This window comes from Suillus discolor, assembly GCF_016758755.1.
Source record: "Suillus discolor strain FC423 chromosome Unknown F5147scaffold_71, whole genome shotgun sequence".
Lineage (NCBI taxonomy): Eukaryota > Fungi > Basidiomycota > Agaricomycetes > Boletales > Suillaceae > Suillus > Suillus discolor.
The window spans coordinates 116,582-139,540 of NW_024541318.1; the positions used below are offsets into that span (position 1 = coordinate 116,582).

The window sequence follows — 22,959 nt, forward strand, 5'->3', positions numbered from 1 at the left end:
TAGGGGTCTAGGGCCCGAGCTTCATCCATGTGCGCATCTGAGTTCGCGTATACACGCTTTCTCTATAAAATCAGCCCACTTTCTTCCACTTCTCCAAGCTTTACTGTTTGATTTCTCCTTCAGTGAGCATATACCTCTTACCTCGGTGACTGTCTACTGGCCAGCTTGTTGTGTTGAATTGCACTGATACATGCTTTGTTGTCTCTAGCATTCCTTTGTCGATATCCTATCAGACAATACCAATATGGGCAAGACTGATTTGCGGGTGCTTGGCCAGACACCTCTTAATGCCGAACCACCATGCCTCGTAGAGCTCACAAAGCACACTATTACACCGCTGCACCTGGCATATGCACGTAACCATTGTATGTTTCTTCTAAACTATGCTAAGCCTCTTCTGTTTCTCATAATGCGCCTAACTCCGTTCTCAATCCTGTCATCTGCGATCAAATCTGATGTCGTTCCATCCCGTCCCATTTTCATTCTCGAATGCTTGATCGCTTGACCGCGGACACTGCTGATGAAATGGCATTTGTGCCATCCGCAGCTGCGATAAAGGATCTGGCATCCGAATTTGACAGTTATACGGTCAAGGTAGACGGCGAAATGGAGGGGATGGAAGAAAAGGTATTGAACGTCAAGGACATGATCGCTTCCTTTCCAAGAAAGGTGGTTGTAGCTGCTCTCGTCGTAGGTCATCCCTAGCATTTCAAAAATAAACACACTCACCACCCTATCTAGTGCGCTGGTAACCGTCGTGCCAAGATGCAAGAAAACACCGGGAAAGAGGTCCGAGGTATCAAGTGGTCCGAGGGTACCATTGCGAATGCGCGCTGGGGCGGTGTACTCCTGCGTGACATATTGATCAGTGCAGGAATCCCTGAGCAGGAAGACGCTCAAAAAGGTTTCCACGTCTGCTTCGCTTCGAATGTTGCCCCGTGCGAGGATGACAAGTGTTATGGAGGGTCTATTCCGCTTGAGGAGGTCATGGCCGAGGACGGTGCCGCCATGCTTGCCTACGAGGTCAGATTATTGATTTCAGAAGTGCGCGTATATTCACGTTTCCCGTTAGATGAATGATGCGCCCCTCACGCCTGATCATGGATTCCCTTTGCGCGTCGTTGTGCCTGGGTACTTTGGCATGCGATGGGTTAAATGGGTAGACCGGATCACTATTTCAAGGAATGAATCGCCCAACTTCTATCAGCAGCGTGATTACAAGATACTGCCTGAATGTGTATGTCATCCATATCTCATTGTGTGCTTACGTCCAACATCTTTGCTGCAAATAGGTTTCCTCTGCAGAGAAGGCCGTTAAGGAGGATTGGTGGAGCCGTATACCTGCAATGCAACGGCTTAACTGCAACTCGGTCGTCGCCCGCGTCCAGTGTCTGACATTTGCCTGTCCTGACCAGAAGACTCTTAAAGTCACAGGTTACGCCTACTCCAACTCCCCTATCTCGCGTGTGGAAATCAGTGCGGATGGCGGTGAGACATGGCACGAAGTACAAATCACATACCAAGAGGGTAACTGGAGTTGGTCACTGTGGGAAGGCGAACTCGTAGTAGACATCGATGTTGATGCTCTTGAGCTGGCTAACCAAGGACAAAGGAACGGACGCTCGAAGACCAAGGTCACGGTGATAAGCCGAGCATTCGATCAGTCTGGAGGCGCACAGGACACCGGATGCCGCTGGAACTTGAGGGGAGTGGGCTTTTGCGGCGTTGGCATTGGTTCGGTTGAAGTATGATCAATTTCCTAGGATTCTTATGTACATCCTAAGATATTCATGGCTAAAGTAATGTACCTTGGCGCCTTTATATCGACAGACCCTTATTTTTGCAACACAAGTCGTGCGAACTCACATACCTCAATTGAACTCTTCATAGTGATTCGGCGTGTTGCGAGATCTGTGTCACCAAAATCTCGGGTCAGACATTCGGCAAGCGTGTCTGAGAACGTTCAGACACTCCTCGAACAAGCGCTGTATCGACGGACCGGGGAGATATGGAAACGCCTAAGCCGTATTAACACTGTTCGTATCGCGCCGCACCGAAGTAAAGAAACATCATGTGGCAGACAAGCGCTAAGCGCTGAGTCCTTCTATCGAACACGTCACGCCTGACACGTCAAAAGTGGTACCCTTGGTCCCTTGCCCAGCTTCACAGAAGCGCCAGGTATTATACTGCCACAGTCTGTCGATAACGAGGTGCATAGCTGGTGACGCTTTTAGCAATCAGATCAGGTGCCATGACAAGCCAGCTTCATAAGGCACATGAACGTTTATGAACTTTGATTTCTCTCGTATACATCTCCTTGTGTTTAGCATGTCTTTGATGATCCATGTTATTACGATGGCTACGTGCACAGGGTCCGGATAACAAATCCCAATGCTTCTTTGAGCTCCCACCCCATGTTGAGGGAGCTTCCCATTGATATAAAAGGTCTGGCCTTCAATTATGTATTTGCATAGTGCTTGGCATCCATTTCTCCCTACGGACAGCGACTAAAATGACCGGAATTGACTTCACCGTCTTCAAAGGTTCCCCCACCGGAAAGATAGTTGAGTCAAAGACTCACAAAGAAAGCCTCAAACCAGATGAGGTACTACTCAAAATCACTCATGCTGGCCTGTGCGGTACAGACCAACATTACAAGACAGAGGACATGGTCCTCGGCCATGAAGGCGTCGGCGTGGTGCAGCAGGTCGGATCGCAAGTCACCGCATTCAAAGTGTACACCCGTTTGTTGTTTGCGCCGTTGCGTAGCTGATTGTGTTGCGTTTTAACAGTGGCGATCGTGCTGGCTGGGGATTCCTCCACAATACGTGTGGGCACTGTGATGAATGCCTCAACGCGAACGAGTTTTTTTGCCCTGAGAGGGCCACTTATGCACACTCCAACACTGACCAAGGTGCATTCGCTTCCCATGCGGTGTGGAAGGCAGCTTTCCTCTTCCATATTCCCGATGCTATCAGTTCCTCTGACGCGGCGCCATTGATGTGTGCCGGAGCAACGATATTCAACGCGATGTATTCGTATAACGTCCGACCTGCAGACCGAGTGGGAATTATAGGTGTCGGTGGTCTTGGTCACATTGCCATCCAATTTGCAGCGAAAATGGGGTGCGAGGTTGTAGTTTTCTCTGGAAGCGATCATAAGAGGGAAGAGGCGAGGAGTTTGGGTGCAAAGGAGTTTTATACGAGAAATGCGAACAAACATGAAACCGGGAAGCCAATTAAGCACCTATTCGTTACAACTTCGCATCTCCCTGATTGGAATCTGTGAGTCTTATCTCGAGGTGTGTTTTTGGATTGACTCATGTGATTAATAGCTTCCTCTCGGTTCTGGCGCCCAACGCTACTATTTATCCTATCACCGTATCTCATGGGGATTTGGTCATCCCCTATACACCTATCATTTCAAAGGGGTTGACAATACAGGGAATCTTTTGTGCATCGCGTGGTGTCCAAGTCAAGATGCTAAGATTTGCGGCTATCCACGGCATCAAACCCATCACTCAAGAGTTCCCACTGACGGTCGAGGGAATTGAAGAAGCTATGGCTAAACTCGACAGAGGAGAGATCAGATATCGAGCGGTACTGGTGGCGGGGAGATAGGGTGAGATCCGGATAGAAGTAACAAAGTATTTGTATTATCATCACAAACGCACCAGAGTATTACTGAACGAAGGACTTAACAAATATGTGTCTTCGAGTACCACCAGAGATATTACTCACTGCAGTAAACTAGACTGCGGGAACCCTCATTCGTCTAAACGGGATTTGACATAGCATAGTGCTGCCACTCACAGGACGTTCGTTTTGAAGATGGTGAAGGAATCTAGATAAAGTCTAGTCTTGCACCGGATATGGCGACATGAAGGCGGGGTTATTTCCTTAGTCCTTGTTGGAACACGTTGCATTACATGGACCAAATTTAAGGTTACTCGCAGATGCTCCCCGACATGGCCTGTATCATCTGATCCGAGTTTATAAAGGAAATTTTCACTAGTGGCGCTTACTGTGCGGCTCATTAGTAAATATCGGTCTTTTGTATGTGTCGTGTCCACTCACTCAAACAATGCTCTTGCTTTCAGGCGCCATAAGTCCGTTAACTGGTTTCTTGGACATCATGGTAGTTGCTGACCGGAGTTGGCGTGCACACATTGATGCCAAAACGGGTGTTTCCACACTTATGACGTCATAAACGTCTTGGCTCAGATGACGTTAGGGGCGCAACAATGTCTCAGTGTACGACTTTCACCCTCTCCGCCAAGCAAACCACATTCAATGAGCTATCTTACTGCAGTACGCAGTTCTGTAAAGAGAACACTCGGAGCTCCGTCGCGATATGCAAGTGCGAGGTGTGCTAACAAAGCAGACACCTTGTCAAGCCGACGGTATGGTGATGGAAGACGGTACACTAGGTATTGGTTGCAAATTCAATACTGCTTCTTACTATTCTCATCGTGACTTTATCACCAAAGTACGATGCATGACAATGATCCAGAGGTACGTCCGCTCCTACTATCTGCCCCTGAAGCAGAACGAAATTCCTTTATTGCAGACGCTGGAGCGAGAGAAACGAAGAAACTTGTCTGGTACCCAGTTTGAAACTTCCGCTGATGACGCACCAGGATGGAACGAAGATCTCGCGTCTGAATCTGAAGCACACGTAAAGGTGCTTGGTACAATGTACATCGAGAAACATGAAATTGACATTATCTCGTAGGCTGATCGCTCTTCCGTCACATTTAATGATCTTCAGCGCAAGACGATTGATTTTGTTAATGCAAAGCACCAAGCAGACGAGCGAATGGATCACAGAGAGGCATCCTACCTGAAAGATGAAGTAACTGGTCCCCTTGGTACCGCCAGAGTGGGTGAGTTTGAGGGCGTTGTCGGTGCTGGTGATCTTGGAACAGATCAGGAGGGCACTGACATAGATCCAAATGGGCGTACCATTAAGCGGCACGTCGTCTATGAGGAGACAATCGAAGTTGTGAGAGAGCCCTGTCCAACGGAGAGCGAGGCTGATGTGAGTGTTTGAGTCTTGATGCTGCGTCCTTGTAGTTGACATCCAGTTAGGTAAAGGCAGACCGCGGGGAATATTCTTGAATCATGCCTGTTAACATCGCGCGATTAATGTCGCCCTTATTGAATCGATACTCAACTTCTTAGCCGTAGGCCCGTATTCCATTCACTGAATCATGCCGTATGCTCCGAAGTTCATATGATATCATCACATTTGCCTTCAGAAAGATTATTCGGACTGTTACTGTAATGTACAAATAGCGATACATAGGTCAACATATGTCCTTGTCATGGATATTCGTACAGTATGAGATATGATTTGAGATACTCATGCCTTGGTATTAGTCTCTTTACCGATAGTTTCCCCGGCGATCAAAGGTGGAAGAGCACCAAACTCCCCGTCCCCTGGGAACGTCTCTGGGACAGCATTTGTCTCTGTGGGGCCCAACCGTACTGGTCCGGGACCGAAGGGTGCACCAAATGGCCCCTGCGGAAGCGCGAAATTCTTAGTAGTGACGCCAGGTGAGGTTGAGTTGATGGAAGCGGTAGGAATGGTGACATGCAGAGCTTGATCGGTGGCAATCTGGTTCACCGTCACTATGCGACGGGGGTCAAAGTATCCGCGAATACGGGGGTTAGACGGAGGTCGAGGCTCTGTAGCCTGAATGCTGCGGAGTGTAAGATGATCAGATGGCTGAGCAATCACGATGACAAATAGATATTACGTTGCATTAAATGAAGAAGTCACTTTGCTCTCCGCGGGAGCTCCAAAGACGAGGAACCTCGAGTCAACAAGGGAACTGTAAAATAGACCGACAATACCAGACTGCAATTTTTTTATAAGATGGCAGAGCACGAAATATATATATTTTGCTTACGATTTGGCCCTCGTTGCCGGGGACTTCTAGTTGACCTTGAACACTGACGCTTGCACCTTGCTCTTCAACAGCAGCACTGCTCTGACCGAGCAACTGCGCCTGGTACTGTTCCCTCGAAAGTTGCTTTCCATTGTAAACAACATTGAGATTACGGGCGAAAAGCGCATCAAACGCTGCGGTGAAATCTGCTTGAGTCTTGGCCGTCAGAATGGCTGTGAGACGGGAAGTAGTGAAGGCGGTCAAGGTGGGGAGAACGAGTGCCATGATAGTGGAGATGATGGTATTGATGAAGGATTTTCTGTCGCCGCGCTGTGTTATATAGTCCAGAGAGGGCGCCCACTACTAGTCACGGTGACTAGTGTGAATGGCTGCGCATTCCGCCGCTGTTAAGGCGAATTTGCGAATCGCACTGGTACCATCACGGGGACCTGGATATACCGATAGAAGGTGTCATGATGACTACAAATATCAGTCGTTTCGGTAACTCAACAATCCAGGCTTGCATTTTAGATGACCCCGAATGGATTGCGATGCAGGTAAGTAATGATTAATGAGGTGTCAATGACACTATATGGGCGTAGGTTGGGAACCCGTGCTTGGTCATCCCGTGCATGTCGCGTTCTTGTGTGTTCAAAGTCAACACGTTCGAGTGACAAGTCTGTCACACATAGTGGAATTCGGGCTCTGTCGCAACATAACAAACATAATGATTAGCGATGGGCATCACTGCGTTGACATGATTACTATCATTTATTACTTGATACTTACCTATAATATTGAACGAATATTCGGGCCCGAGGTAATGCGACCTTGTATTGATCAGGGATGAAATTAATGGGCGGCCAGCTCATGATTTCAAACTCAGACGGATATTTGCCGAACTCTAGTTCAGTCAAAAGTTCCTATGTAGTATGACGACCTTCTTTATGCTGTACCAGAATTAACTGGCGCATAAGACTTAGAATCTGCGAACGAGTGTTAGTCTCGCTCACACCGCCAGTCACAGACTCCTTTAACACCATCCCTGCAAACAGTCTTCCTTTTCGCTGCGAGATCATTGGTTCCAAGTGCCCCTCTGCAAACTCGAGGTGTTCGACTCACCAGCTCGATTGAACTACACCAGCCGTACCCTTTGAAAAGAAGCTTACATAAGTGCAAACAAATAGTGGATAGAAATTACTCACTTCCCGATATACCAACTACCAGCCAGACTCTTCGAACCAAACAGAGACGACTGGAAGACGAAGGGAATGAGGCAAGCAGGGACGGCTCCTTCAATGAGATATTGACGCACATACTGGCATAGGTACATAAACTCCTGGGATAACTCAGTTAAACGTGACCTGTGCACCAGTCTTTTTTTCCAACTCGATATGAACCCTTCTTCCGGCGCTGGTTTATTTCCTCGTCTGCACCATGCATTTTCTCTCTTTAGCAGAGACTTAAACCTGCTCGTGTCTAGTGGCGCGTACAAGACAAGGGGGGAAGCGCTGCGCCACACTCACGGTAGACTTTTTTTTGAGTCCTTATTTATTGCCCGTGGGGGCGAAGCCCTATGACAGACATCTATGGTACTCTGTTCATTTTTGGCATGGGAGTCCTGTAAGCCTGATCCAGGCTTTCGCGAGGACGATCAATGCCGTCTTAAAGCGATTGGGGGAAGTAGATGGCTAAGCACTTAGCGCATCTGTTGGGTTCGCTTCTACTTTGGGGGGCACCGAAGGTGTTTTCCAGGCGTTTCGTGCGAGCGATGTACTTGAGAACCGAATTAACGTTTTTTCCGTCGTTCAGGAGGCCTTTTAGGTTTTGTGCTCGCGTTCCCAGCTCGACCTTCAAGGATGCTCTGTATCTTGAGTATACCGGGCATGATAGTACGAAATGATGTACTGATTCCTCTCGTTCTTCGCAGGCCGGACATGTGGAGGAGGGTGATCTCGATATTCTGTGAAGGTATTTGTTCAGGGGAATATATCCTGTGCGAAGTTGGACGAGCAGAGATGGTAGACTTGTAAGTTGAAAACTTAGTCTGGGACACTAATCGGGGCACCGCGTTCCATGTTCATGCTGGACGCCAGGCTGCTAAATTTTGAAGAGATGCGTTCGCTTTATTTCAGGTCTAAGGAACACTGCACTTTCGTTAATCACACGCGACTTCACTGAGGACATGTAGGAAATGTCCAATCTGTATCAAGTCTGCGCAGACTCTGCCAAAGTCTGGAGGATCTGGAGACAAGTCTGTGGTCGGAAAGTTCCGAGCGCTCAAAGGTCTGTCTGCATTACCGTAACCACTCTGCCGTCTATGTCAGCCACCATCACGTATCCCGCCATCTATGTCAACCGTCATGCCAATCTCGTCATTTTTGTCACCTTGCCGTCACAGCTCTGGTCACCTGGATGGAGGACATAGCAGCCGCAGACCGGGAGCTGCGGACAATGACGTTGTGTTAGGTAAAGATCCTGATGGCGGGTAGGCGGGATATAGTGACATCGTGCGGCGGCCTTGACAGACTTCCCGACACTTTCTGAATCCGAGAAACTTACTGGCCAGGGCAGGACGCCCGTTTGCATGGATCTCACACAGACCAGCCAAAATCTGCACTTTCTGGCTTCCCTGGAGTAAACATTCAAGATTTCCTCAGCGCCACTTGGCTAAGGTCGTCAACACATTCCTCAATATTGTTTACCTAAAGACGATCATAAGTTGAAGACTCAGTGCGCGTTTATTTCTCTCACTGTATAGCACACGGCGCAAGGGCTACTTCAAGGGTCCAGAACTGGAAGGCGCGGAAGCGCTAGACTAAATGGGACCACTCTCAAGGCCACGAGATCAACTAGGAATATATGGGCGAGACCATGGGACAAGAAGGGTTTCCTGCGAGGGATCAAGCATTTGATTGTCCGACATCACCCCAGATACAGCAACGTCCATTAACAGTAAGGTCATGCACGTAGCACAGGGATCTAAACGGGGTAACGATGGTGTGTACCTATAGGAGAATAAAAGAATACAAGAGAACTGCGATTGAGTCATGAATTTGACGGTCTTCTTTCTGTGTGGAACATGGCGCGAGCGTCGGACTCCGCTCTACAATCCCAAAATCAAAATTCTTAGAAGAACTTCTGTTGATTATTACCGAGAACAAGATCATGATGTATGTGCACGTAGATAGATCATAGTGGAGTTCCTTTCAGTATGCAAAAACATGACCTCCCTGGCGCGCGGCAGCGAATCTTATTTCTGGCGAATTGACAGAGCACTAGAGTATTACATTATGCATATGGATCTCTAATATTTAATGACCGGACTTGACTGAAATCGATTTCAAGAACTTAGAGAAATAAGTCAGGGTCACGTGCGTGAGTTGATGGGAACGCGTCGTCGGAGTCACGAATTAAATATACAAGTCCACAACCGCCACATCTACATCAGATTAATGATCGATGGTCCGCTACATTTGCGCCACATTCGTCGACCGGATATAAGGCAAGCAGGAAGCAGACGTTTTCCTTGTCCTCTTACTTTTCTCTTCCTCACCAGCTCTGCTCACAAAACTCAGTCAGCGCAATCATTGAACACCTAGCGTCATGTCCCCTACTGGAGAGACAGGCACATCGGCTACTCCGCCACGCGCTAGTGCATCAAATCAAGGTGGTAGTAAACTAGAGTCCACCCCAAACAGCCGTGGGGCTTCCGTCGTCAGCGAGAACATCAGCTTGGTCGGTGTCCAGTACGTACCTTTCTTGTTCTAATGGAGTAGCACCTGACGTTCCATGAAGGGTCAAGGAGGTCCGGCCGTGGATTCAGCGGGACATCGAGCAGGCCAAGCAGTGCAAGGCAGATGCCATGCTGCAAGCCCTCCTACAGCGCGCGTCTTGCACCCCAGAGACGAAACAGCCCGAGCTCCTGCAAAAGTGCCTGAAGGGAGTTCTTTCGGTTTGCAATGGACAGGTCTCCGCTGGAGGCATATCTTCTTCGGGCATCGAGACAGCCCTGAAAAAATAGTAAGCGCTCCTTCGATTATTACACGTTTCTACGCTTACAACGATTGCAAGCGTATGTCCAGGAGTAGAAAACGACTTCTACGGCCCTTTTATTGACGCAACGAACATTGCGCTCGCTTGTCTTGAAGAGATCAAGATTGACGGGATGCGCGCTCCTGTCTCCACCGTGGACATGATCTTCCAGCAGAACGACATGCCCATGTATCAAACCCACCAGAAGGTGAAATCAACTCGGAAGCCCGATGTTGTCATTCTTCCTTTGAACAGCGCACGCGCTTCATTTGAAGATGAGAAGGGCGGCAAGAAGGGCAAACAGAAGAGCAAACAGAAAGACGACGAGAAGGGTAACACGAAGCACGACGAGAAGCACGACACGAAGCGCAAGGCTCACATGGTCAAGAATGCAAAGGAAAAGCCGCCAGCGTCACTTCCCTGGAAAGATGTTTTGGCTTGTATTGAGTTCAAGAGAAAGACGCCAGGGAGGACGAAAGAGATCAACCCGCCGCCCTCTTCGTATACAGTGACAGACTATGTCCCTACTAAACCAGAATATCTGCCGGTGGATCATCTCAAGGCAGAAGTCCCTACGCCAGGCCCTTCGCAGACCCCAGCAACACAACCTGCGTCCGACGCCGCGCGTAAGTGATTTGATTTTTGTATCCGAGATCAAACTGAATGAACCGAGCAGCAGTTCTATCCTCCGGCCTTACTGCTGCACAGCCTTCCAAGGGCGGGTCCAGCTCTAAGCGCAAGGCTGCGGACACTCTGCAATCTACTGCGAAAAAACCCAAGGTCAATCCTGACGAGCCAGATGTGACCGTCCAGACGGGTCTGTACGCCGCAGAAATGTTTGCGGCCAATCTTGCCGTCGAATATCTGATTAATTTTATCGTTATCGGTGGGTTCGGTCGTCTGTCGAGATTGGTCCCGTTCTTACCACGGCTTTTTAGACGATGTGATCTGGACCTGGTATTATGATCGCCAGGGCACCGTTCAAAGCTCGGGCATTAACTTCATTCAAGATCTCCCGCGATTCATGGTGCTGTTGTTTGCGTTACAACGCTTCAAGGTTCACGATTGGGGCCGAAACAAGCACTTCCTCCCAATTGAAGTTGAGGGCAAACAATGCCACGAATTCCAAATCAAGGATGAAGATCTCGGAACGGTTGATCTGCTGCTCCATAGCAGCCACGACGAAAGAGTGACGCACTACGGACTACAAGGACGGGCCACCAATGTGGTCCCTGTCACTAGTGAAGCGCTCGAGAAGAAATACGGCGATTTGCAGGATGGGATGGTAGCCAAAATATTCTGGGGAGAGGCGGATCGCACTAGCGAGCCGGAGATCCTGAACAAGGTTGAGGAGATCGCTAAGAGGCACGCAACTGTCCAAGACCATGTTCCTGAACTCCTTTGGCACCACACGTTCACGCATCCCACGTCCGCCATCCGAGAAGCGCTTGATGTTCCGGAACCCACCACGGGCAGTCGTGTTCTCTACGTTCTCGTATTCCGCAAGCTCAAGCCAATCACGGAGCTCCACGCCCATGAGCTTTTCGACGTGTGGTACCAATGTATTTTATGTACGTGTTTTGGACGCATTTATGGGGCTCTTCGTTAACATGGCGTGCAGGTCATCTCACTCTGTGGAAGGAAGGGGTCTATCATCGTGATGTTAGCCCTGGAAACTTGATGTGGTACAAGAAAAACGGCAGACTGATCGGTGTCTTAAATGACTACGATCTATCTTCATTGGCGGATGACCCGGGTCCACGGGGCAATGAACGTACGGGCACGGTACCTTTCATGGCGCTCGATCTTCTCACCGCGAAGGCTCAACGAGGCGAAGTCAAACACTTATATCGCCATGATTTGGAGTCGTTTGTGTGGGTTTTCACCTGGATCTCCTTGCGTTACGACAACGGAAACCTTCTATCAGCTGGATCGCGCATCGATCTATGGGCAACTTTAGACGCTGTTGCATGTGGCAAGGAAAAGCAATCATTTATTAATTATCTCGAAGATTTCAGACCCTCTCACATAAAGACGGTCGTTTGGTGTTTTATTTTAGCTTGTTTCCAGGTGCTTGACATCGAAGCCTCTACGCGACGCCAACAACGGCGAGCATTGGTTATCAAGACAGAAGAATCATACCAGGAGACCAACGATGAGGAATCAGTATCAACTATGGATGATTTGCTAGGCAAATTCACAGGCGACATAGCCTGGGTCAAGCTCAGCAACGCTTGCCGTTCACAGTGATTTTTTTTCAGTTGTTACACTACATACTGCTTTCCATATTTCGCTACCTGTGTTACCCATGGAATAGATAGACTCTGGGCTCCATCCTTTGTGCACGTGTCGTTTTTAGTCTCGTCGTCCCAAAACGGTCATACTATATCTTGAACCTTGGCCGCCTTTACTAAGCTTTACCTGGACCGGCTACCAGTGCCACAGGGAAGATCCATACCTTATCCTTGAATTTTTCTCCATCCCATCCTCAGACATTGACATTTCAGCAAGCTATCTCTTTGGACCAGGAGGTTTCTGTCCGTACTGTGGTATGTTGCCCATGTTGCCAAAAGACCTACTGTGTCCGAGATTCCGAATCGTAGTTCACACTAATACCGTATCGACGTGCTCTCAGGCCAGAAATATTAGACCCGGTTCCTGAGATCATGGCGCCTCACTGCGGAGCAAGAGACCGCAAAATGCCATATTCCTTGCACGTTTCAGCAATCTCATCTGCGGCAGCCCGAAAAGCACTTGGCGTTCCAGAAACAACCAAGGGTAGTAGCACATGCTCTATATCCTCGTTGCGGTATTCGCAGTTTTGACCCATCACGGAGATTCATGGTCAAGACCTTTGCAACGTGTAGCATCAATTCGTTTTACGTATGTGGTTCATTGCGTCCAGTATGTGACTCCATGTTAAATTGCGTTGCAGACCACTATGATATCTGGAACGGAGGGGTCTGACATCGAGATGTCAGCCCTGATAACACGATGTATTACTGAACAAAAGCCGAAAACAACATTTTGTTGGGCATCTTCAGTGACTATGATCGGTTGATTGCGGCGGGCGAGCGCAATGAGCGCACGGGCACAGTGCCATTTGCGGCCCTTAATCTATCACTCCAGAGAGCCAAAGAGGCCAAGTCAATCACATCCATCGTCACAATCTCGAGTCATTCGTCTGCATTTTTACCGTGTTCTCCTTGTGTTACCGTGACTAGGATGACATTCTCTGGTCAACGGAGTCTCGCCTCCTCCATCTATGGTAACTGCAGGTGCTGTGGCATATAGCCGCAAGAAAGCCTCAGTTTTGAATGACTTTTTGACATCAAATGTCGTTCAGGTTGCGTCCATAGATCTAACCCTGGAAGTTTTGGTGGAGTGCTCGTCAGCACTCAGAAGAGATCTCGATCGTCGCATAACTATCAACATCGAACCATTAGAACCAGGGGAGGTGGGCGCACGGGTTATGCATTGCATTCTTAACTTACTATCAATCTATTTCCCTGATTTACCAAAGTCGTACATTGCAAGTACGGCCCCTCTATGGTTCAGTAGTCTGATTAAGAAGTTACAGTCTACACGCGAATTCTTCTTCAGATTCTATCCGATACCACTGACAGGTATATCTTCGTCTGATACAGGTGTCTAAAGCGACTATGATTTGTTGACATTGTCAACCACGACTGCTAAGGGAAACGGGCGGGCCCCAGCGCATAGGCATTGTCAATTTGTATCGTTGTGATGTCGAGTCACTAATGTGGGTACCTCTTCGGAATTTGTGTGCGTTACAAGTGCGGAGTTATCTGACCTTGCCGGCCTCAGCAATCGAGCCCAAGGCTTCGATTCATGAGAAACTCTAGGCGCTGTAGCCCGGGCATGTGGCAAGGGGAAGTCATGGCAGAATGATCCGGCGCGCTACGGACTTTGAAAAGGCGTGTGTTCACTGGTCCATTAGTGAACAGCTCGCCAATAAATACCCTCAGCCATCATGATGAAGGAAGAGCCGCGGGATGGCAATTTTTTTTTTGGGGGGAGAATCATGGAAAATGATTCTCAAATGGCTAAGGAGCACGAGGCCACGGATTCAAACGGCCATGTTCCTCAGCTGGTTTTGCCACAAGTTCACAATTTCCATATCCCCAGTCCAAAACGTCTCACTTTGCACTCCAGCACCAACCACGAGCAGTCACGTACTCTACATCCTCGTGTTCCATATGCTACACCCCATCACGAAGCTTCACGGAAAAGAGCTTTTTGACGTCTGGCGTCAGTGTATACTATGTACGTGTTTGATTGAACTGATGTGGCTCTTCGTTGACATGTTGACATACGCGTACAGGTCACCTCATTTTGTGGAAGGAAGGAGTCTATCATCGAGATATCAGCCTTGAAAACTTGATGTGGTACAGGAAAAACGGCAGACTGATCGGTGTCTTAAACGACTACGATCTATCCTCGTTGGCGAATGCATTGGGTCATCAGGGAAACGAGCGTACGGGCACGGTACCGTTCATGGCGCTCGACCTTCTCACCAAAGAGGGTCAACAAGGCAAAGTGAAACACCTATATCGCCACGATTTGGAATCGTTTATGTGGGTTTTCGCCTGGATTTTCTTGCGTTATAGGCAGGGAGTCCTACTGCAGAGATCGCGCCCTCTCGACGGGTGGGCGACTTTGGACGCTATTGCGTGTGGCGATAAGAAGTCAGCCTTCCTGATGGGTTTTATCAAATATCGACCCCCGGACCTCCAATCGACCATAGATATATCCTTATGGGCTCTCCTTGTGGGCTGTTTCCGGGTGCTCCAGGCAGCTAACTCCAATCGCATTGATGACATGTGCCATAACCTCGAAGTTGAGCTGGGATGGACGGAAGGAACATACAAGCAGATAGATGCCGAGGAAACAGCATCGGATATGGATGATTTACTAGGCAAATTCACAGGTACCAGGGAGTGGGTTAAGCTCAGCAACACTTTACCTCTATAGTAGTCGTTACACTACATATTGTTTTGTGTTTCGCTACCTGTGTCAGTTACTCATGGAATGGACGGATGTTACATAGATCATTCTTTGTAGTTCTGTCGTCCCAAAACCCTCAAACATAGTACGTGCGTTTGTTCTGGCGAATTGATATAGTACTAGCTATATATATAGAGAGAGTATAGATAGATCTCCAATATTGGTACGGCTGAAGCGAAATCGATTTCCAGGCGTGAAATAAGTCAGACCTGATAGGAAAATCCACCACTGAAGTATATATTATCACAATGTAAGTCTGCATTATGCTGCAAAAATGATTATACAACCTGAGTCCGACTCCTAACATTTTCCAGAGACCAAGTTAGCGCCGCGGCACCTTGTCGCGCTGGGGCGTCACGGCATATCGCAACACCTTCTTTCCGCAGCGGTCGCAGCAGTGGCACAGCATCTTCACGATGCCCCATTTTCGACAAATTGAAACGCCGGCATTACCTGAGTACAAAAGGTCCAGCACCCCATGAGAGAATAACAGCATTTCGCCGGTCAAAAAATGACGTCCACGAAATCCAACTCCAAAGGTGTCGCAGTCGTCACTGGATCCGCGCAAGGAATTGGACGCAGCATCGCAATACGCCTTGCAGGAGACGGCTATGACATCGTGATCAATGACTTGGAAAGCAAGAAAGACAACTTGGAGGAAGTCAAGAATGAAATCACTGCCAATTTCCCGGAGCGGAGAGTGCTAACTGTGTTTGGGGATGTCAGCATCGAGGAGGATGTCAAAGGCCTGATTAAGAGTGCAGTCAAAGAGTTTGGCAGTCTGAATGTTGTGAGTTGTTTACAACAGCTGCTGGCAGTCGTTCAATTGCAAACTTTTCATACTATCAAATACATAGTTTGTTGCAAACGCAGGCATTTGCAAACCAAAATCGCTCATAGAAAGTAAGTCACAGTCGACGTACTACCGGGACATACTGAAACCCTGTCGCAGCGTCATCCGATGACTTTGAGTCTGTGCTTGCTGTCAACGTCAAAGGCACCTTCTACAGCTATAAATATGCAGCGCAGCAGATGATAGCTCAAGGTGAGGGTGGGCGAATTGTCGGTGCAAGCTCCCTTGCGGGAAAGAAAGGTAGGTCTACATATCCGGCTATTTCTTCGTGTATGGTGACGTATCTTTTCAGGGCTTGCTTCAGCCAGCGCTTACTGCGCATCCAAGTTTGCTGTCCGAGGGCTGACGCAATGCGCAGGTACAGTGTACTTAGTCTCACGGCACCCGACCTCAGTAACCTTCTTTCTAAGCTATCGAACTTGGTCGCAACGGAATTACAGTGAACGCATATGCGCCAGGAGCGATTCAAACACCAATGCGCAAGTTTCGATATTTGTGCATTAATATCATTATGGTGGTAACTTTTACCTCCTGTAGTCGCTGGGTTGGTTGAATCAGCTGATTATGATGAGGTGACCCTCAACCAATGTGCATGAGATGTGAATTTTGACAATCTTTTTCATACTTTAGTTCAAACGGTCGTCATCAGTAGGCGACCTAGGAACTACCCAGGATGTTTCGAGCCTGGTTTCGTTTCTGGTGACCCCGGAAGCACGTTTCATCACAGGTGTGTATATTGTACATGGGCCATGCTTCATAATCTCGTAACTGATGGGTGTAATGCGTTGCTTCGCAGGTCAAACAGTAAGCATATTCTCATTCATACCTACTACCGGGGGACGCAATCTGATATGATTCACGGACAGATATCGGTCGACGGCGGTGTCTTCTTTGATTGATGGACTATGGTAGAATACCGTAACATTATTTTGCCGTCTGAACAACACAGATCTTCTTACCTGTACCCCTGCTCTATCCATGATCTCCCCGATAAAGACACCTCCATCCAAACCTCGAGTGCTGCCCATTACAATCAAGGCAGCCTAAATTCTGCAAGTGATGCATGCCTTCATTATCCGCGATGAAGAGGAGAAAGCACATTCTCAACGTGGAAGAAGCTCCGTGCGAAGGTACCTTCGTAATTGGTAATTGTGTCGTCAGACACACATACACGACAGACCCTGCCCGTTTTGGCACTAATGCAAATGGCTACTACATCGTCTGTGCATAAGGATCTGACTAGGAAATGCGAATCGGGACGGAGTGCTTTTTCACTGCACAAGCCTCTAGCTCGTCGGATGACGACAATGAATTTGATAGTGAGTGCGGAGACTACTGCAATGACCATCTCATACTCTCGGTGGACTTGTAGGTTGAAAGTTTGGTTTGGGATATCAATTGGGACACCGCAGTCCATACTCGTGCTGGACGCCAGGCTGCTGAATTTTGAAGAGATGCGTCCATTTTGTTTCGGCTTCAAGGAACACTGCGCTTTTGTCAGCCACACGCGGCTTTCTCAAGGACATGTAGGAAATGGCTAGTCTGTATGAAGGTTGCGCGGACTCCATGCCGCAGACCGGCCCAAACCCGCACTTTCTGGCATTCCTGGACTAGACATTCAAGTTCCCTCAGCACCACTTGGCTAAGGTTGCTAACACATCCCTTACCATTGTTTTCTAAAAACGATCATATGTTGAAGACTCGGCGCGCGTTTATTTCTTATGGCACACAGCGCAAGGGCTACTTCAAGGGTCCGGAGCTGGACGGTCCGACATCACCCAAAATACACAGCAACGTCCTTGACCAGTAATGACATGCAGCACAGGGATCTGAACGGGTAACAATTGTGTACCTCTAGGGGAACAAAAGAATTGCGACTGAGTCATGAATTTGACGGTCTTCTTTCTGTAAAAACATGGTGGTGCGTGGGAGTCTGTTCTACTATGAGAACATGAATCTTTAAATCAAAATTCTTAGAAGGACTTCTGTTGATCATTACCGAGAACGACATGTACTATGCGCACGTAGTAGATAGTAGAGTTCCTTTCAGCATGCAAAAACATGAGCTAGTATACATGACGCACTGCAATTGATCTTGTTTATTGGCAGAGGAATAGAGTATTCTTATGAAAATGTAACTCTACTTGAGTGAAATCAAGTCGAGGTCACGTGCGCGTGTTGATGGGAACGCGTCGTCGGACGGTCGGAGTCACGAACGTCGAATTAAACTGTAGGTCCACAGCAGCCATATCAATTCTCATCAGCTTAATGATCGATGGTTCACCGCATTTGCGCCATAAGTATTTGTCGACCGGACATAAGGCAAGCCGAAAGCAGTTGTCTTTCCTGTCCTTTTAGTTTTCTCCACCTCAGTAGTTCTGCTGACAACACTCCGAGTCGGTCAGCACAATCATTGAACATTTAACACTATGTCCCCTGCTAGCGAGACAGGCACACCGTCTACTCCGCAACGCGCCAATGCATCAGGTCAATGTGATAGCAAAATAGAATCTACCCCAAACAGCCATGGGACTTCCGTCGTCAGCGAGAACATCAGCTTGGTGGATGTTCAGTACCTACCTTTCTTGTTCTTATTGAGTGGCACCTAATATTCCATCAAGGGTTAAGGAGGTCCAGCCATGGATTCAGCGGGACATCAAGCAGGCCAAGCAATGCAAGGCAGATGCCATGCTGCAAGTTCTCCTACAGCGCGCGTCTTGCGCGCCGGAGATGAAACAGCCCGAGCTCCTGCAAACTTTGTGCCTGAAGGGAGTTCTTCCGGTTTGCAATGGACAGGTCTCGGATGGGATGGTAGCCAAGATCTTTTGGGGAGAGGCTGGTCGCACTAGCGAGCCAAAAATCCTGGACAAGGTTGAAGAGATCGCTAAGGTGCACCAGACTGTCGAAGGGCATATTCCTGAGCTGCTCTGGCATCATGCGTTCACGAATCCCACGTCCGCTATCCGAGAAGCCCTCGGCGTTCCGGAACCCAGCATGGGCAGTCGCGTGCTTTACATTCTTGTGTTCCGCAAGCTCCACCCCATCACGAAGCTTCACGGCAAAGAGATTTTCGACGCGTGGTACCAATGTATTCTATGTACGTGTTTTGGACGCATCTATGGGGCTCTTCGTTAACATGGCGTGCAGGCCATCTCACTCTATGGAAGGAAGGGGTCTATCATTGAGATATCAGCCCTGGAAACTTGATGTGGTACAGGAAAAATGGCAAACTGATTGGTGTCTTAAACGACTATGATCTATCTTCGTTGGCGGATGACCTGGGTCCTCGGGGCAACGAGCGTACGGGCACGGTACCGTCCATGGCGCTCGATCTTCTCACCGAAAAGGCTCAACGAGGCGAAGTTAAACACATATATCGCCATGATCTCGAGTCATTTATATGGGTTTTTACCTGGATTTTCTTGCGTTACAGGCAGGGAGTCCTCCTACCACGGAGATTGCGCCTCTTCGATGAGTGGGCGACTTTAGGCGCTATTTCATGTGGCAAGAAGAAGTTAGCCTTTCTGGCAAATGCTGAGTATCAACCCGTCTTCGAAACTTCTGAATCGGACGTAGATTGGTTTATATGGGATCTCCTTGTGGAATGTTTTGAGGCGCTCGATGCAGCCGCCTACAATCGCCGTAGTCACGTTCGCCGTATTCACCGTGTTCAGCAGCGATCGATGGAAGGAGCAGGCGAGCAGACAAACGCCAAGGAAACAATATCAGATATGGATGATTTGCTAGGCAAATTCACAGGTACCATGGCCTGGGCCAGGCTTAGCAACACTTCACCTATATAGTGGTTGTTACACTAAATACTGTTTTCTGTATTTCCTGCGTCAGATACTCATAGAATGGACGGATGTTACATAGATCCTCCTTTGTGTCATTTTCTGAAAGCGTGTCACTTCTATTATGTAATATCGCCAGCTATTACTGACTTGTCAACGTCGTTGGACAATCGTTGGAATTTATCAATTTAAATGCCTGTGCTTTGTTTTTAAGCAACCACTGTCACTCTCGCTCGTGCCATGAAACGCGCAACTCACACTCCCTATATATATATATATATATATATTTGGTTTCTTCATGTCACTCTACGTATCCTTAGGTCCTGGAACGTTTTTTTACGGATGGAGGAAATTCATCCTTCAAGCAATGTCATAGCAGATCTCTATCCGATGCTCCCTCTTCAACTATTCGCTCCCTGAGCTCGTCGACGAGTTTGTTCTTCTACTCAGCAGTGTACCCATCCCATTCCGTCATTACTTATGAAAAACTGAATCATCACACGTCCATTAACTTCGCATCCAAGCGTGTACCGTCACCGCCTCTTCGTCATCGCTTTCGTTCCTACTGTCACCGTTCCTGTCCAAATCACTTGATTGTTCTTTGGTTGAACAACAGCTCCCTCCTTTTTTGTACATACAACTAACCTGTGTTAGATCAATGATCTGAATGGCGTCATTGATGGGCCGAGGCCGAACCCGCATTCAACCATATCCAAAGACTCGACTTCGGAAATGGCACTGGCACATCACCGAAATCACGAACAGATCTCCTCTTTGTGGCGTTCATACATTCCCCGTCAACCAACAACTGTTACCTTGATACCATCGATCCCTGGATGCACATTCCCTTTCTACTCGAATTCGTACTGAAAGCATGTAACATTCCAATCGATCACACTTCGGAAATGTAAGCACTGGATACTGGTATATCACGCATGGATGCAATCGTTATACATCCACCACATTCCCCCGCTTGTTTACTCCCATTTTCTAATAGTATGACCCTAGTCTCGAACGATCCCAGTTGGTGGCCAGTCATCAATGCGGATATGACTTCCAGCTATTTTGTAGGTTCGTGGAGAGTCAGCCGCATGCTAACGTTGATCATTAACTTTGGCTGCGGTTTCACAGTTGCCGCCTGTGTTGCTATAATTTACGATTGGGGTGAGTAATATCAAGTATTTATGAAAAGACCACTCACATCATGGGATTTCTAGGATTTACGTTCGGACAAGAGGTAGGTCGGCACCATTGCAGGAGCAGCCATCTAGTTGAGAACAGTTTGTTAGGTAGAACTGATCTGGGTGAGCGGACTCTTACATCAAAAGAACAATGTAAAAGCATCACAACTAATTTGCGGTAGAAACAACGCTGGTCCATAGTGACCCTTTTGTATCTCGTTGTATGTAGCCTGTGTTTTTGAGCGAGGTTAGCAAGTTGTGCTGACGTGAATATATACTAGGTACGATATGTTGCAATAGGATTTGTTGTGTACGTTTCGACGTCTAAGCCATTGGCGTTGTGCTCGTTACTTATCTCTCACAATCAGGATTAACACGTTGAGTATGTCTCCTCGCATGGGTTCTATTTATTTCTCGTCACGGGCGGCATACAGTGAGCACTCCAACAATTTCGACGACAGATCTAGTGAGTATTTCACAGTGATGCCTTTCATTCCTGTTCAAACAACTCAACTACCATGTAGGGGTGAATGAGATTCTCGGAACAACTCGTTGGTTCAATATAACGACCTTCACAGTTGTGAGTCTCCTTCTAGCGTGTGATCCTCATGACTAATTTTTCTGAATTCGTCAGGCCGTATCATCTACCAGGCAATGGATTGGACGGGCGAGGTTTTAGAATTAATGCTGGGCGGTGAGCAATGCACTCCGTGATATTGACTTGACTGAAACGCCATGCAAGTCATCGTGATCGCTCGGCTGCATGCCATGTATCAGCGATCTAGAAAGGTGCTGGTATTTCTCGTTGTCACCTTTCTAGCCACCAGAATCGCCAACGCAGTGATGCTCGTAATGCAGATGATACATATTTCAGCGGGTAAGCTTTAATCATGTATGAAATATCCAGGTCATCAGGCTCACTGACAGGTATCAGAGGAATTTGTTTTCTCGGGCACCTATCAGTGCATGATTAGCTTTGCGGGAGATTACATATTCCTGAGTCCCATGACTTGGATACTTGGCACTTTATGGGAGGTCCTTGCACTGTGTCTTGCGGTCTGGATTGCTGTAAAGCACTTCCGTGAACTGCGACAACGCTCAACAAGAGGTATTACTGAAGACTGTTTTACGGTGTTGATGCAAACTCACGTTAGTTACTTTGCGAGGTGAGCTCATAATCTGAATGCGGCCGTATTTCTCCGCTCACATTCTGCATGTGCTAGCTTTTTGCTATTGCCTGCTTCCGTATCGGCTCATTGTCTCCAACGCTCTCAGCGGTATGCCAATCTGTCACCGACCTCTACACGTACCCATGATTCATCAATTCTATAGAACCCATTATCCCTGGCCGTTCAGATTTATTATGGTTTTGCTCTCGTCTTTCAGATGGCACAGTTATCCGTGCTGGGACCACGCCTCATCCTTGGCGTTCGGGAATATCATGCAAAACTCGTGGCCGACTCCGATGCAGCAACCGCGATGACTTCAATTGCTTTCCAGGAACACGTCCATGTGGAAACTAGCAGCAGCGTTTAGCGCAGGACATTCTTGATATGATTGTTTTACGATGGGCGGGTAGTCTGCAGAGAATGGGAGGATTTGTTTTTATTTATTCCAGGTTTTGTTGCGGTACTTATGTTAGTTGTTTGGTGTTGCGAAATATATATATGCCATACAGGAGCACTCGAGGAACTATGAATGGAGATCTCTCCCCGACGCTGAGGTTTATGAACGCGACCTTGGTAGTGCTATCACAATGGTAGCAGCTGGTGGAATTCTGTTCGCTCTTAATGCCATCGCTGAAAAATAGCCGCTTCCCGGAGCTCGTAAGATAAGAACTCACTGGCCAGGGCAGGACGATAGATCTCAAACACTGGCTTCCCTGGACTAAACATTAAAGATTTCCTGAGCGCCACTTGGATAAGATCAACCCATTCCTCAACATCGTTTACCTAAAAACGATCATATGTTGAAGGCTCAGCACGCGTTGATTTCTCTCACTTCATGGCACACAGCGCAAGGGCTACCTCAAGGGTGCGGGACTGGAAGGCGCGGAAGCGCTAGATGGATCGCTCTTTCTCAAGGCCACGAGATCAACTAGGAATATATGGGCGAGACCATGGGTTTCCTGCGAGGGATAACATATACATATTGATTGTCCGACATCACCCCAGA

The 22,959-nt window shown here is 48.0% G+C and overlaps 8 protein-coding genes across 8 annotated transcripts; 7 read left to right on the forward strand and 1 right to left on the reverse strand.

Annotated features, from left to right (window-relative positions):
• The first annotated feature begins 4 nt into the window (after window positions 1–4).
• F5147DRAFT_717047 (Oxidoreductase, molybdopterin-binding domain-containing protein) lies at window positions 5–1,862 on the forward strand. The gene is made up of 6 exons (XM_041438634.1): window positions 5–145; window positions 209–365; window positions 548–690; window positions 742–1,023; window positions 1,073–1,237; window positions 1,293–1,862. The coding sequence occupies exons 2-6, from the start codon at window positions 245–247 to the stop codon at window positions 1,749–1,751; spliced, it is 1,170 nt and encodes a 389-aa protein (XP_041288093.1). The 5' UTR covers window positions 5–145; window positions 209–244; the 3' UTR covers window positions 1,752–1,862.
• A 444-nt stretch (window positions 1,863–2,306) lies between these two features.
• Window positions 2,307–3,739, forward strand: F5147DRAFT_717050 (chaperonin 10-like protein). Its single transcript, XM_041438635.1, has 3 exons — window positions 2,307–2,736; window positions 2,793–3,284; window positions 3,335–3,739. Exons 1-3 carry the CDS (start codon window positions 2,513–2,515, stop codon window positions 3,618–3,620), a joined length of 1,002 nt encoding a protein of 333 aa, XP_041288094.1. The 5' UTR covers window positions 2,307–2,512; the 3' UTR covers window positions 3,621–3,739.
• Window positions 3,740–4,217: 478 nt separating this feature from the next.
• F5147DRAFT_717052 (uncharacterized protein) lies at window positions 4,218–5,316 on the forward strand. Its single transcript, XM_041438636.1, has 5 exons — window positions 4,218–4,429; window positions 4,490–4,514; window positions 4,570–4,683; window positions 4,735–5,040; window positions 5,091–5,316. The coding sequence occupies exons 1-5, from the start codon at window positions 4,224–4,226 to the stop codon at window positions 5,118–5,120; spliced, it is 681 nt and encodes a 226-aa protein (XP_041288095.1). The 5' UTR covers window positions 4,218–4,223; the 3' UTR covers window positions 5,121–5,316.
• Window positions 5,224–6,300, reverse strand: F5147DRAFT_393364 (uncharacterized protein). The gene is made up of 3 exons (XM_041429575.1): window positions 5,915–6,300; window positions 5,762–5,862; window positions 5,224–5,704 (listed from the first exon to the last, which is right to left on the reverse strand). Exons 1-3 carry the CDS (start codon window positions 6,176–6,178, stop codon window positions 5,365–5,367), a joined length of 705 nt encoding a protein of 234 aa, XP_041288096.1. The 5' UTR covers window positions 6,179–6,300; the 3' UTR covers window positions 5,224–5,364.
• A 3,097-nt stretch (window positions 6,301–9,397) lies between these two features.
• F5147DRAFT_641739 (uncharacterized protein) lies at window positions 9,398–12,308 on the forward strand. The gene is made up of 6 exons (XM_041433062.1): window positions 9,398–9,642; window positions 9,692–9,916; window positions 9,968–10,554; window positions 10,605–10,814; window positions 10,867–11,499; window positions 11,550–12,308. Exons 1-6 carry the CDS (start codon window positions 9,500–9,502, stop codon window positions 12,176–12,178), a joined length of 2,427 nt encoding a protein of 808 aa, XP_041288097.1. The 5' UTR covers window positions 9,398–9,499; the 3' UTR covers window positions 12,179–12,308.
• Window positions 12,309–14,028: 1,720 nt separating this feature from the next.
• Window positions 14,029–14,923, forward strand: F5147DRAFT_641740 (uncharacterized protein; the record flags this gene model as incomplete). The annotated part of the gene is made up of 2 exons (XM_041433063.1): window positions 14,029–14,215; window positions 14,274–14,923. The coding sequence occupies 2 exons, from the start codon at window positions 14,029–14,031 to the stop codon at window positions 14,921–14,923; spliced, it is 837 nt and encodes a 278-aa protein (XP_041288098.1).
• Window positions 14,924–15,365: 442 nt separating this feature from the next.
• On the forward strand, window positions 15,366–16,795 carry F5147DRAFT_393497 (uncharacterized protein). The gene is made up of 9 exons (XM_041429576.1): window positions 15,366–15,746; window positions 15,814–15,859; window positions 15,909–16,049; window positions 16,102–16,167; window positions 16,220–16,288; window positions 16,347–16,381; window positions 16,440–16,536; window positions 16,606–16,613; window positions 16,676–16,795. Exons 1-9 carry the CDS (start codon window positions 15,468–15,470, stop codon window positions 16,706–16,708), a joined length of 774 nt encoding a protein of 257 aa, XP_041288099.1. The 5' UTR covers window positions 15,366–15,467; the 3' UTR covers window positions 16,709–16,795.
• Window positions 16,796–18,053: 1,258 nt separating this feature from the next.
• F5147DRAFT_763603 (uncharacterized protein) lies at window positions 18,054–19,612 on the forward strand (the record flags this gene model as incomplete). Its single annotated transcript, XM_041440651.1, has 3 exons — window positions 18,054–18,381; window positions 18,431–18,889; window positions 19,027–19,612. The coding sequence occupies exons 1-3, from the start codon at window positions 18,239–18,241 to the stop codon at window positions 19,610–19,612; spliced, it is 1,188 nt and encodes a 395-aa protein (XP_041288100.1). The 5' UTR covers window positions 18,054–18,238.
• Between the last annotated feature and the right edge of the window lie 3,347 nt (window positions 19,613–22,959).

What these genes read in the sequence shown, in the direction of transcription:
- F5147DRAFT_641739 (XM_041433062.1), top strand. Translation starts at nt 9,500, where the DNA reads ATGTCCCCTACTGGAGAGACAGGCACATCGGCTACTCCGCCACGCGCT. An exon ending in ATCAGCTTGGTCGGTGTCCA is followed by an intron (nt 9,643 to 9,691) that starts GTACGTACCTTT and finishes CGTTCCATGAAG; the next exon opens with GGTCAAGGAGGTCCGGCCGT. An exon ending in GATTAATTTTATCGTTATCG is followed by an intron (nt 10,815 to 10,866) that starts GTGGGTTCGGTC and finishes ACGGCTTTTTAG; the next exon opens with ACGATGTGATCTGGACCTGG.
- F5147DRAFT_393364 (XM_041429575.1), bottom strand. Translation starts at nt 6,178, where the DNA reads ATGGCACTCGTTCTCCCCACCTTGACCGCCTTCACTACTTCCCGTCTC. An exon ending in CCGGCAACGAGGGCCAAATC is followed by an intron (nt 5,863 to 5,914) that starts GTAAGCAAAATA and finishes AAAAAATTGCAG; the next exon opens with TCTGGTATTGTCGGTCTATT. An exon ending in ACTTCTTCATTTAATGCAAC is followed by an intron (nt 5,705 to 5,761) that starts GTAATATCTATT and finishes TACACTCCGCAG; the next exon opens with CATTCAGGCTACAGAGCCTC.
- F5147DRAFT_393497 (XM_041429576.1), top strand. Translation starts at nt 15,468, where the DNA reads ATGACGTCCACGAAATCCAACTCCAAAGGTGTCGCAGTCGTCACTGGA. An exon ending in AGGGCTGACGCAATGCGCAG is followed by an intron (nt 16,168 to 16,219) that starts GTACAGTGTACT and finishes CTTCTTTCTAAG; the next exon opens with CTATCGAACTTGGTCGCAAC. An exon ending in AATCAGCTGATTATGATGAG is followed by an intron (nt 16,382 to 16,439) that starts GTGACCCTCAAC and finishes TTCATACTTTAG; the next exon opens with TTCAAACGGTCGTCATCAGT.
- F5147DRAFT_717047 (XM_041438634.1), top strand. Translation starts at nt 245, where the DNA reads ATGGGCAAGACTGATTTGCGGGTGCTTGGCCAGACACCTCTTAATGCC. An exon ending in TGGTTGTAGCTGCTCTCGTC is followed by an intron (nt 691 to 741) that starts GTAGGTCATCCC and finishes CACCCTATCTAG; the next exon opens with TGCGCTGGTAACCGTCGTGC. An exon ending in CCGCCATGCTTGCCTACGAG is followed by an intron (nt 1,024 to 1,072) that starts GTCAGATTATTG and finishes GTTTCCCGTTAG; the next exon opens with ATGAATGATGCGCCCCTCAC.
- F5147DRAFT_717052 (XM_041438636.1), top strand. Translation starts at nt 4,224, where the DNA reads ATGACGTTAGGGGCGCAACAATGTCTCAGTGTACGACTTTCACCCTCT. An exon ending in AATCTGAAGCACACGTAAAG is followed by an intron (nt 4,684 to 4,734) that starts GTGCTTGGTACA and finishes ATTATCTCGTAG; the next exon opens with GCTGATCGCTCTTCCGTCAC. An exon ending in CAACGGAGAGCGAGGCTGAT is followed by an intron (nt 5,041 to 5,090) that starts GTGAGTGTTTGA and finishes ACATCCAGTTAG; the next exon opens with GTAAAGGCAGACCGCGGGGA.
- F5147DRAFT_717050 (XM_041438635.1), top strand. Translation starts at nt 2,513, where the DNA reads ATGACCGGAATTGACTTCACCGTCTTCAAAGGTTCCCCCACCGGAAAG. An exon ending in CAAGTCACCGCATTCAAAGT is followed by an intron (nt 2,737 to 2,792) that starts GTACACCCGTTT and finishes GCGTTTTAACAG; the next exon opens with TGGCGATCGTGCTGGCTGGG. An exon ending in CATCTCCCTGATTGGAATCT is followed by an intron (nt 3,285 to 3,334) that starts GTGAGTCTTATC and finishes TGTGATTAATAG; the next exon opens with CTTCCTCTCGGTTCTGGCGC.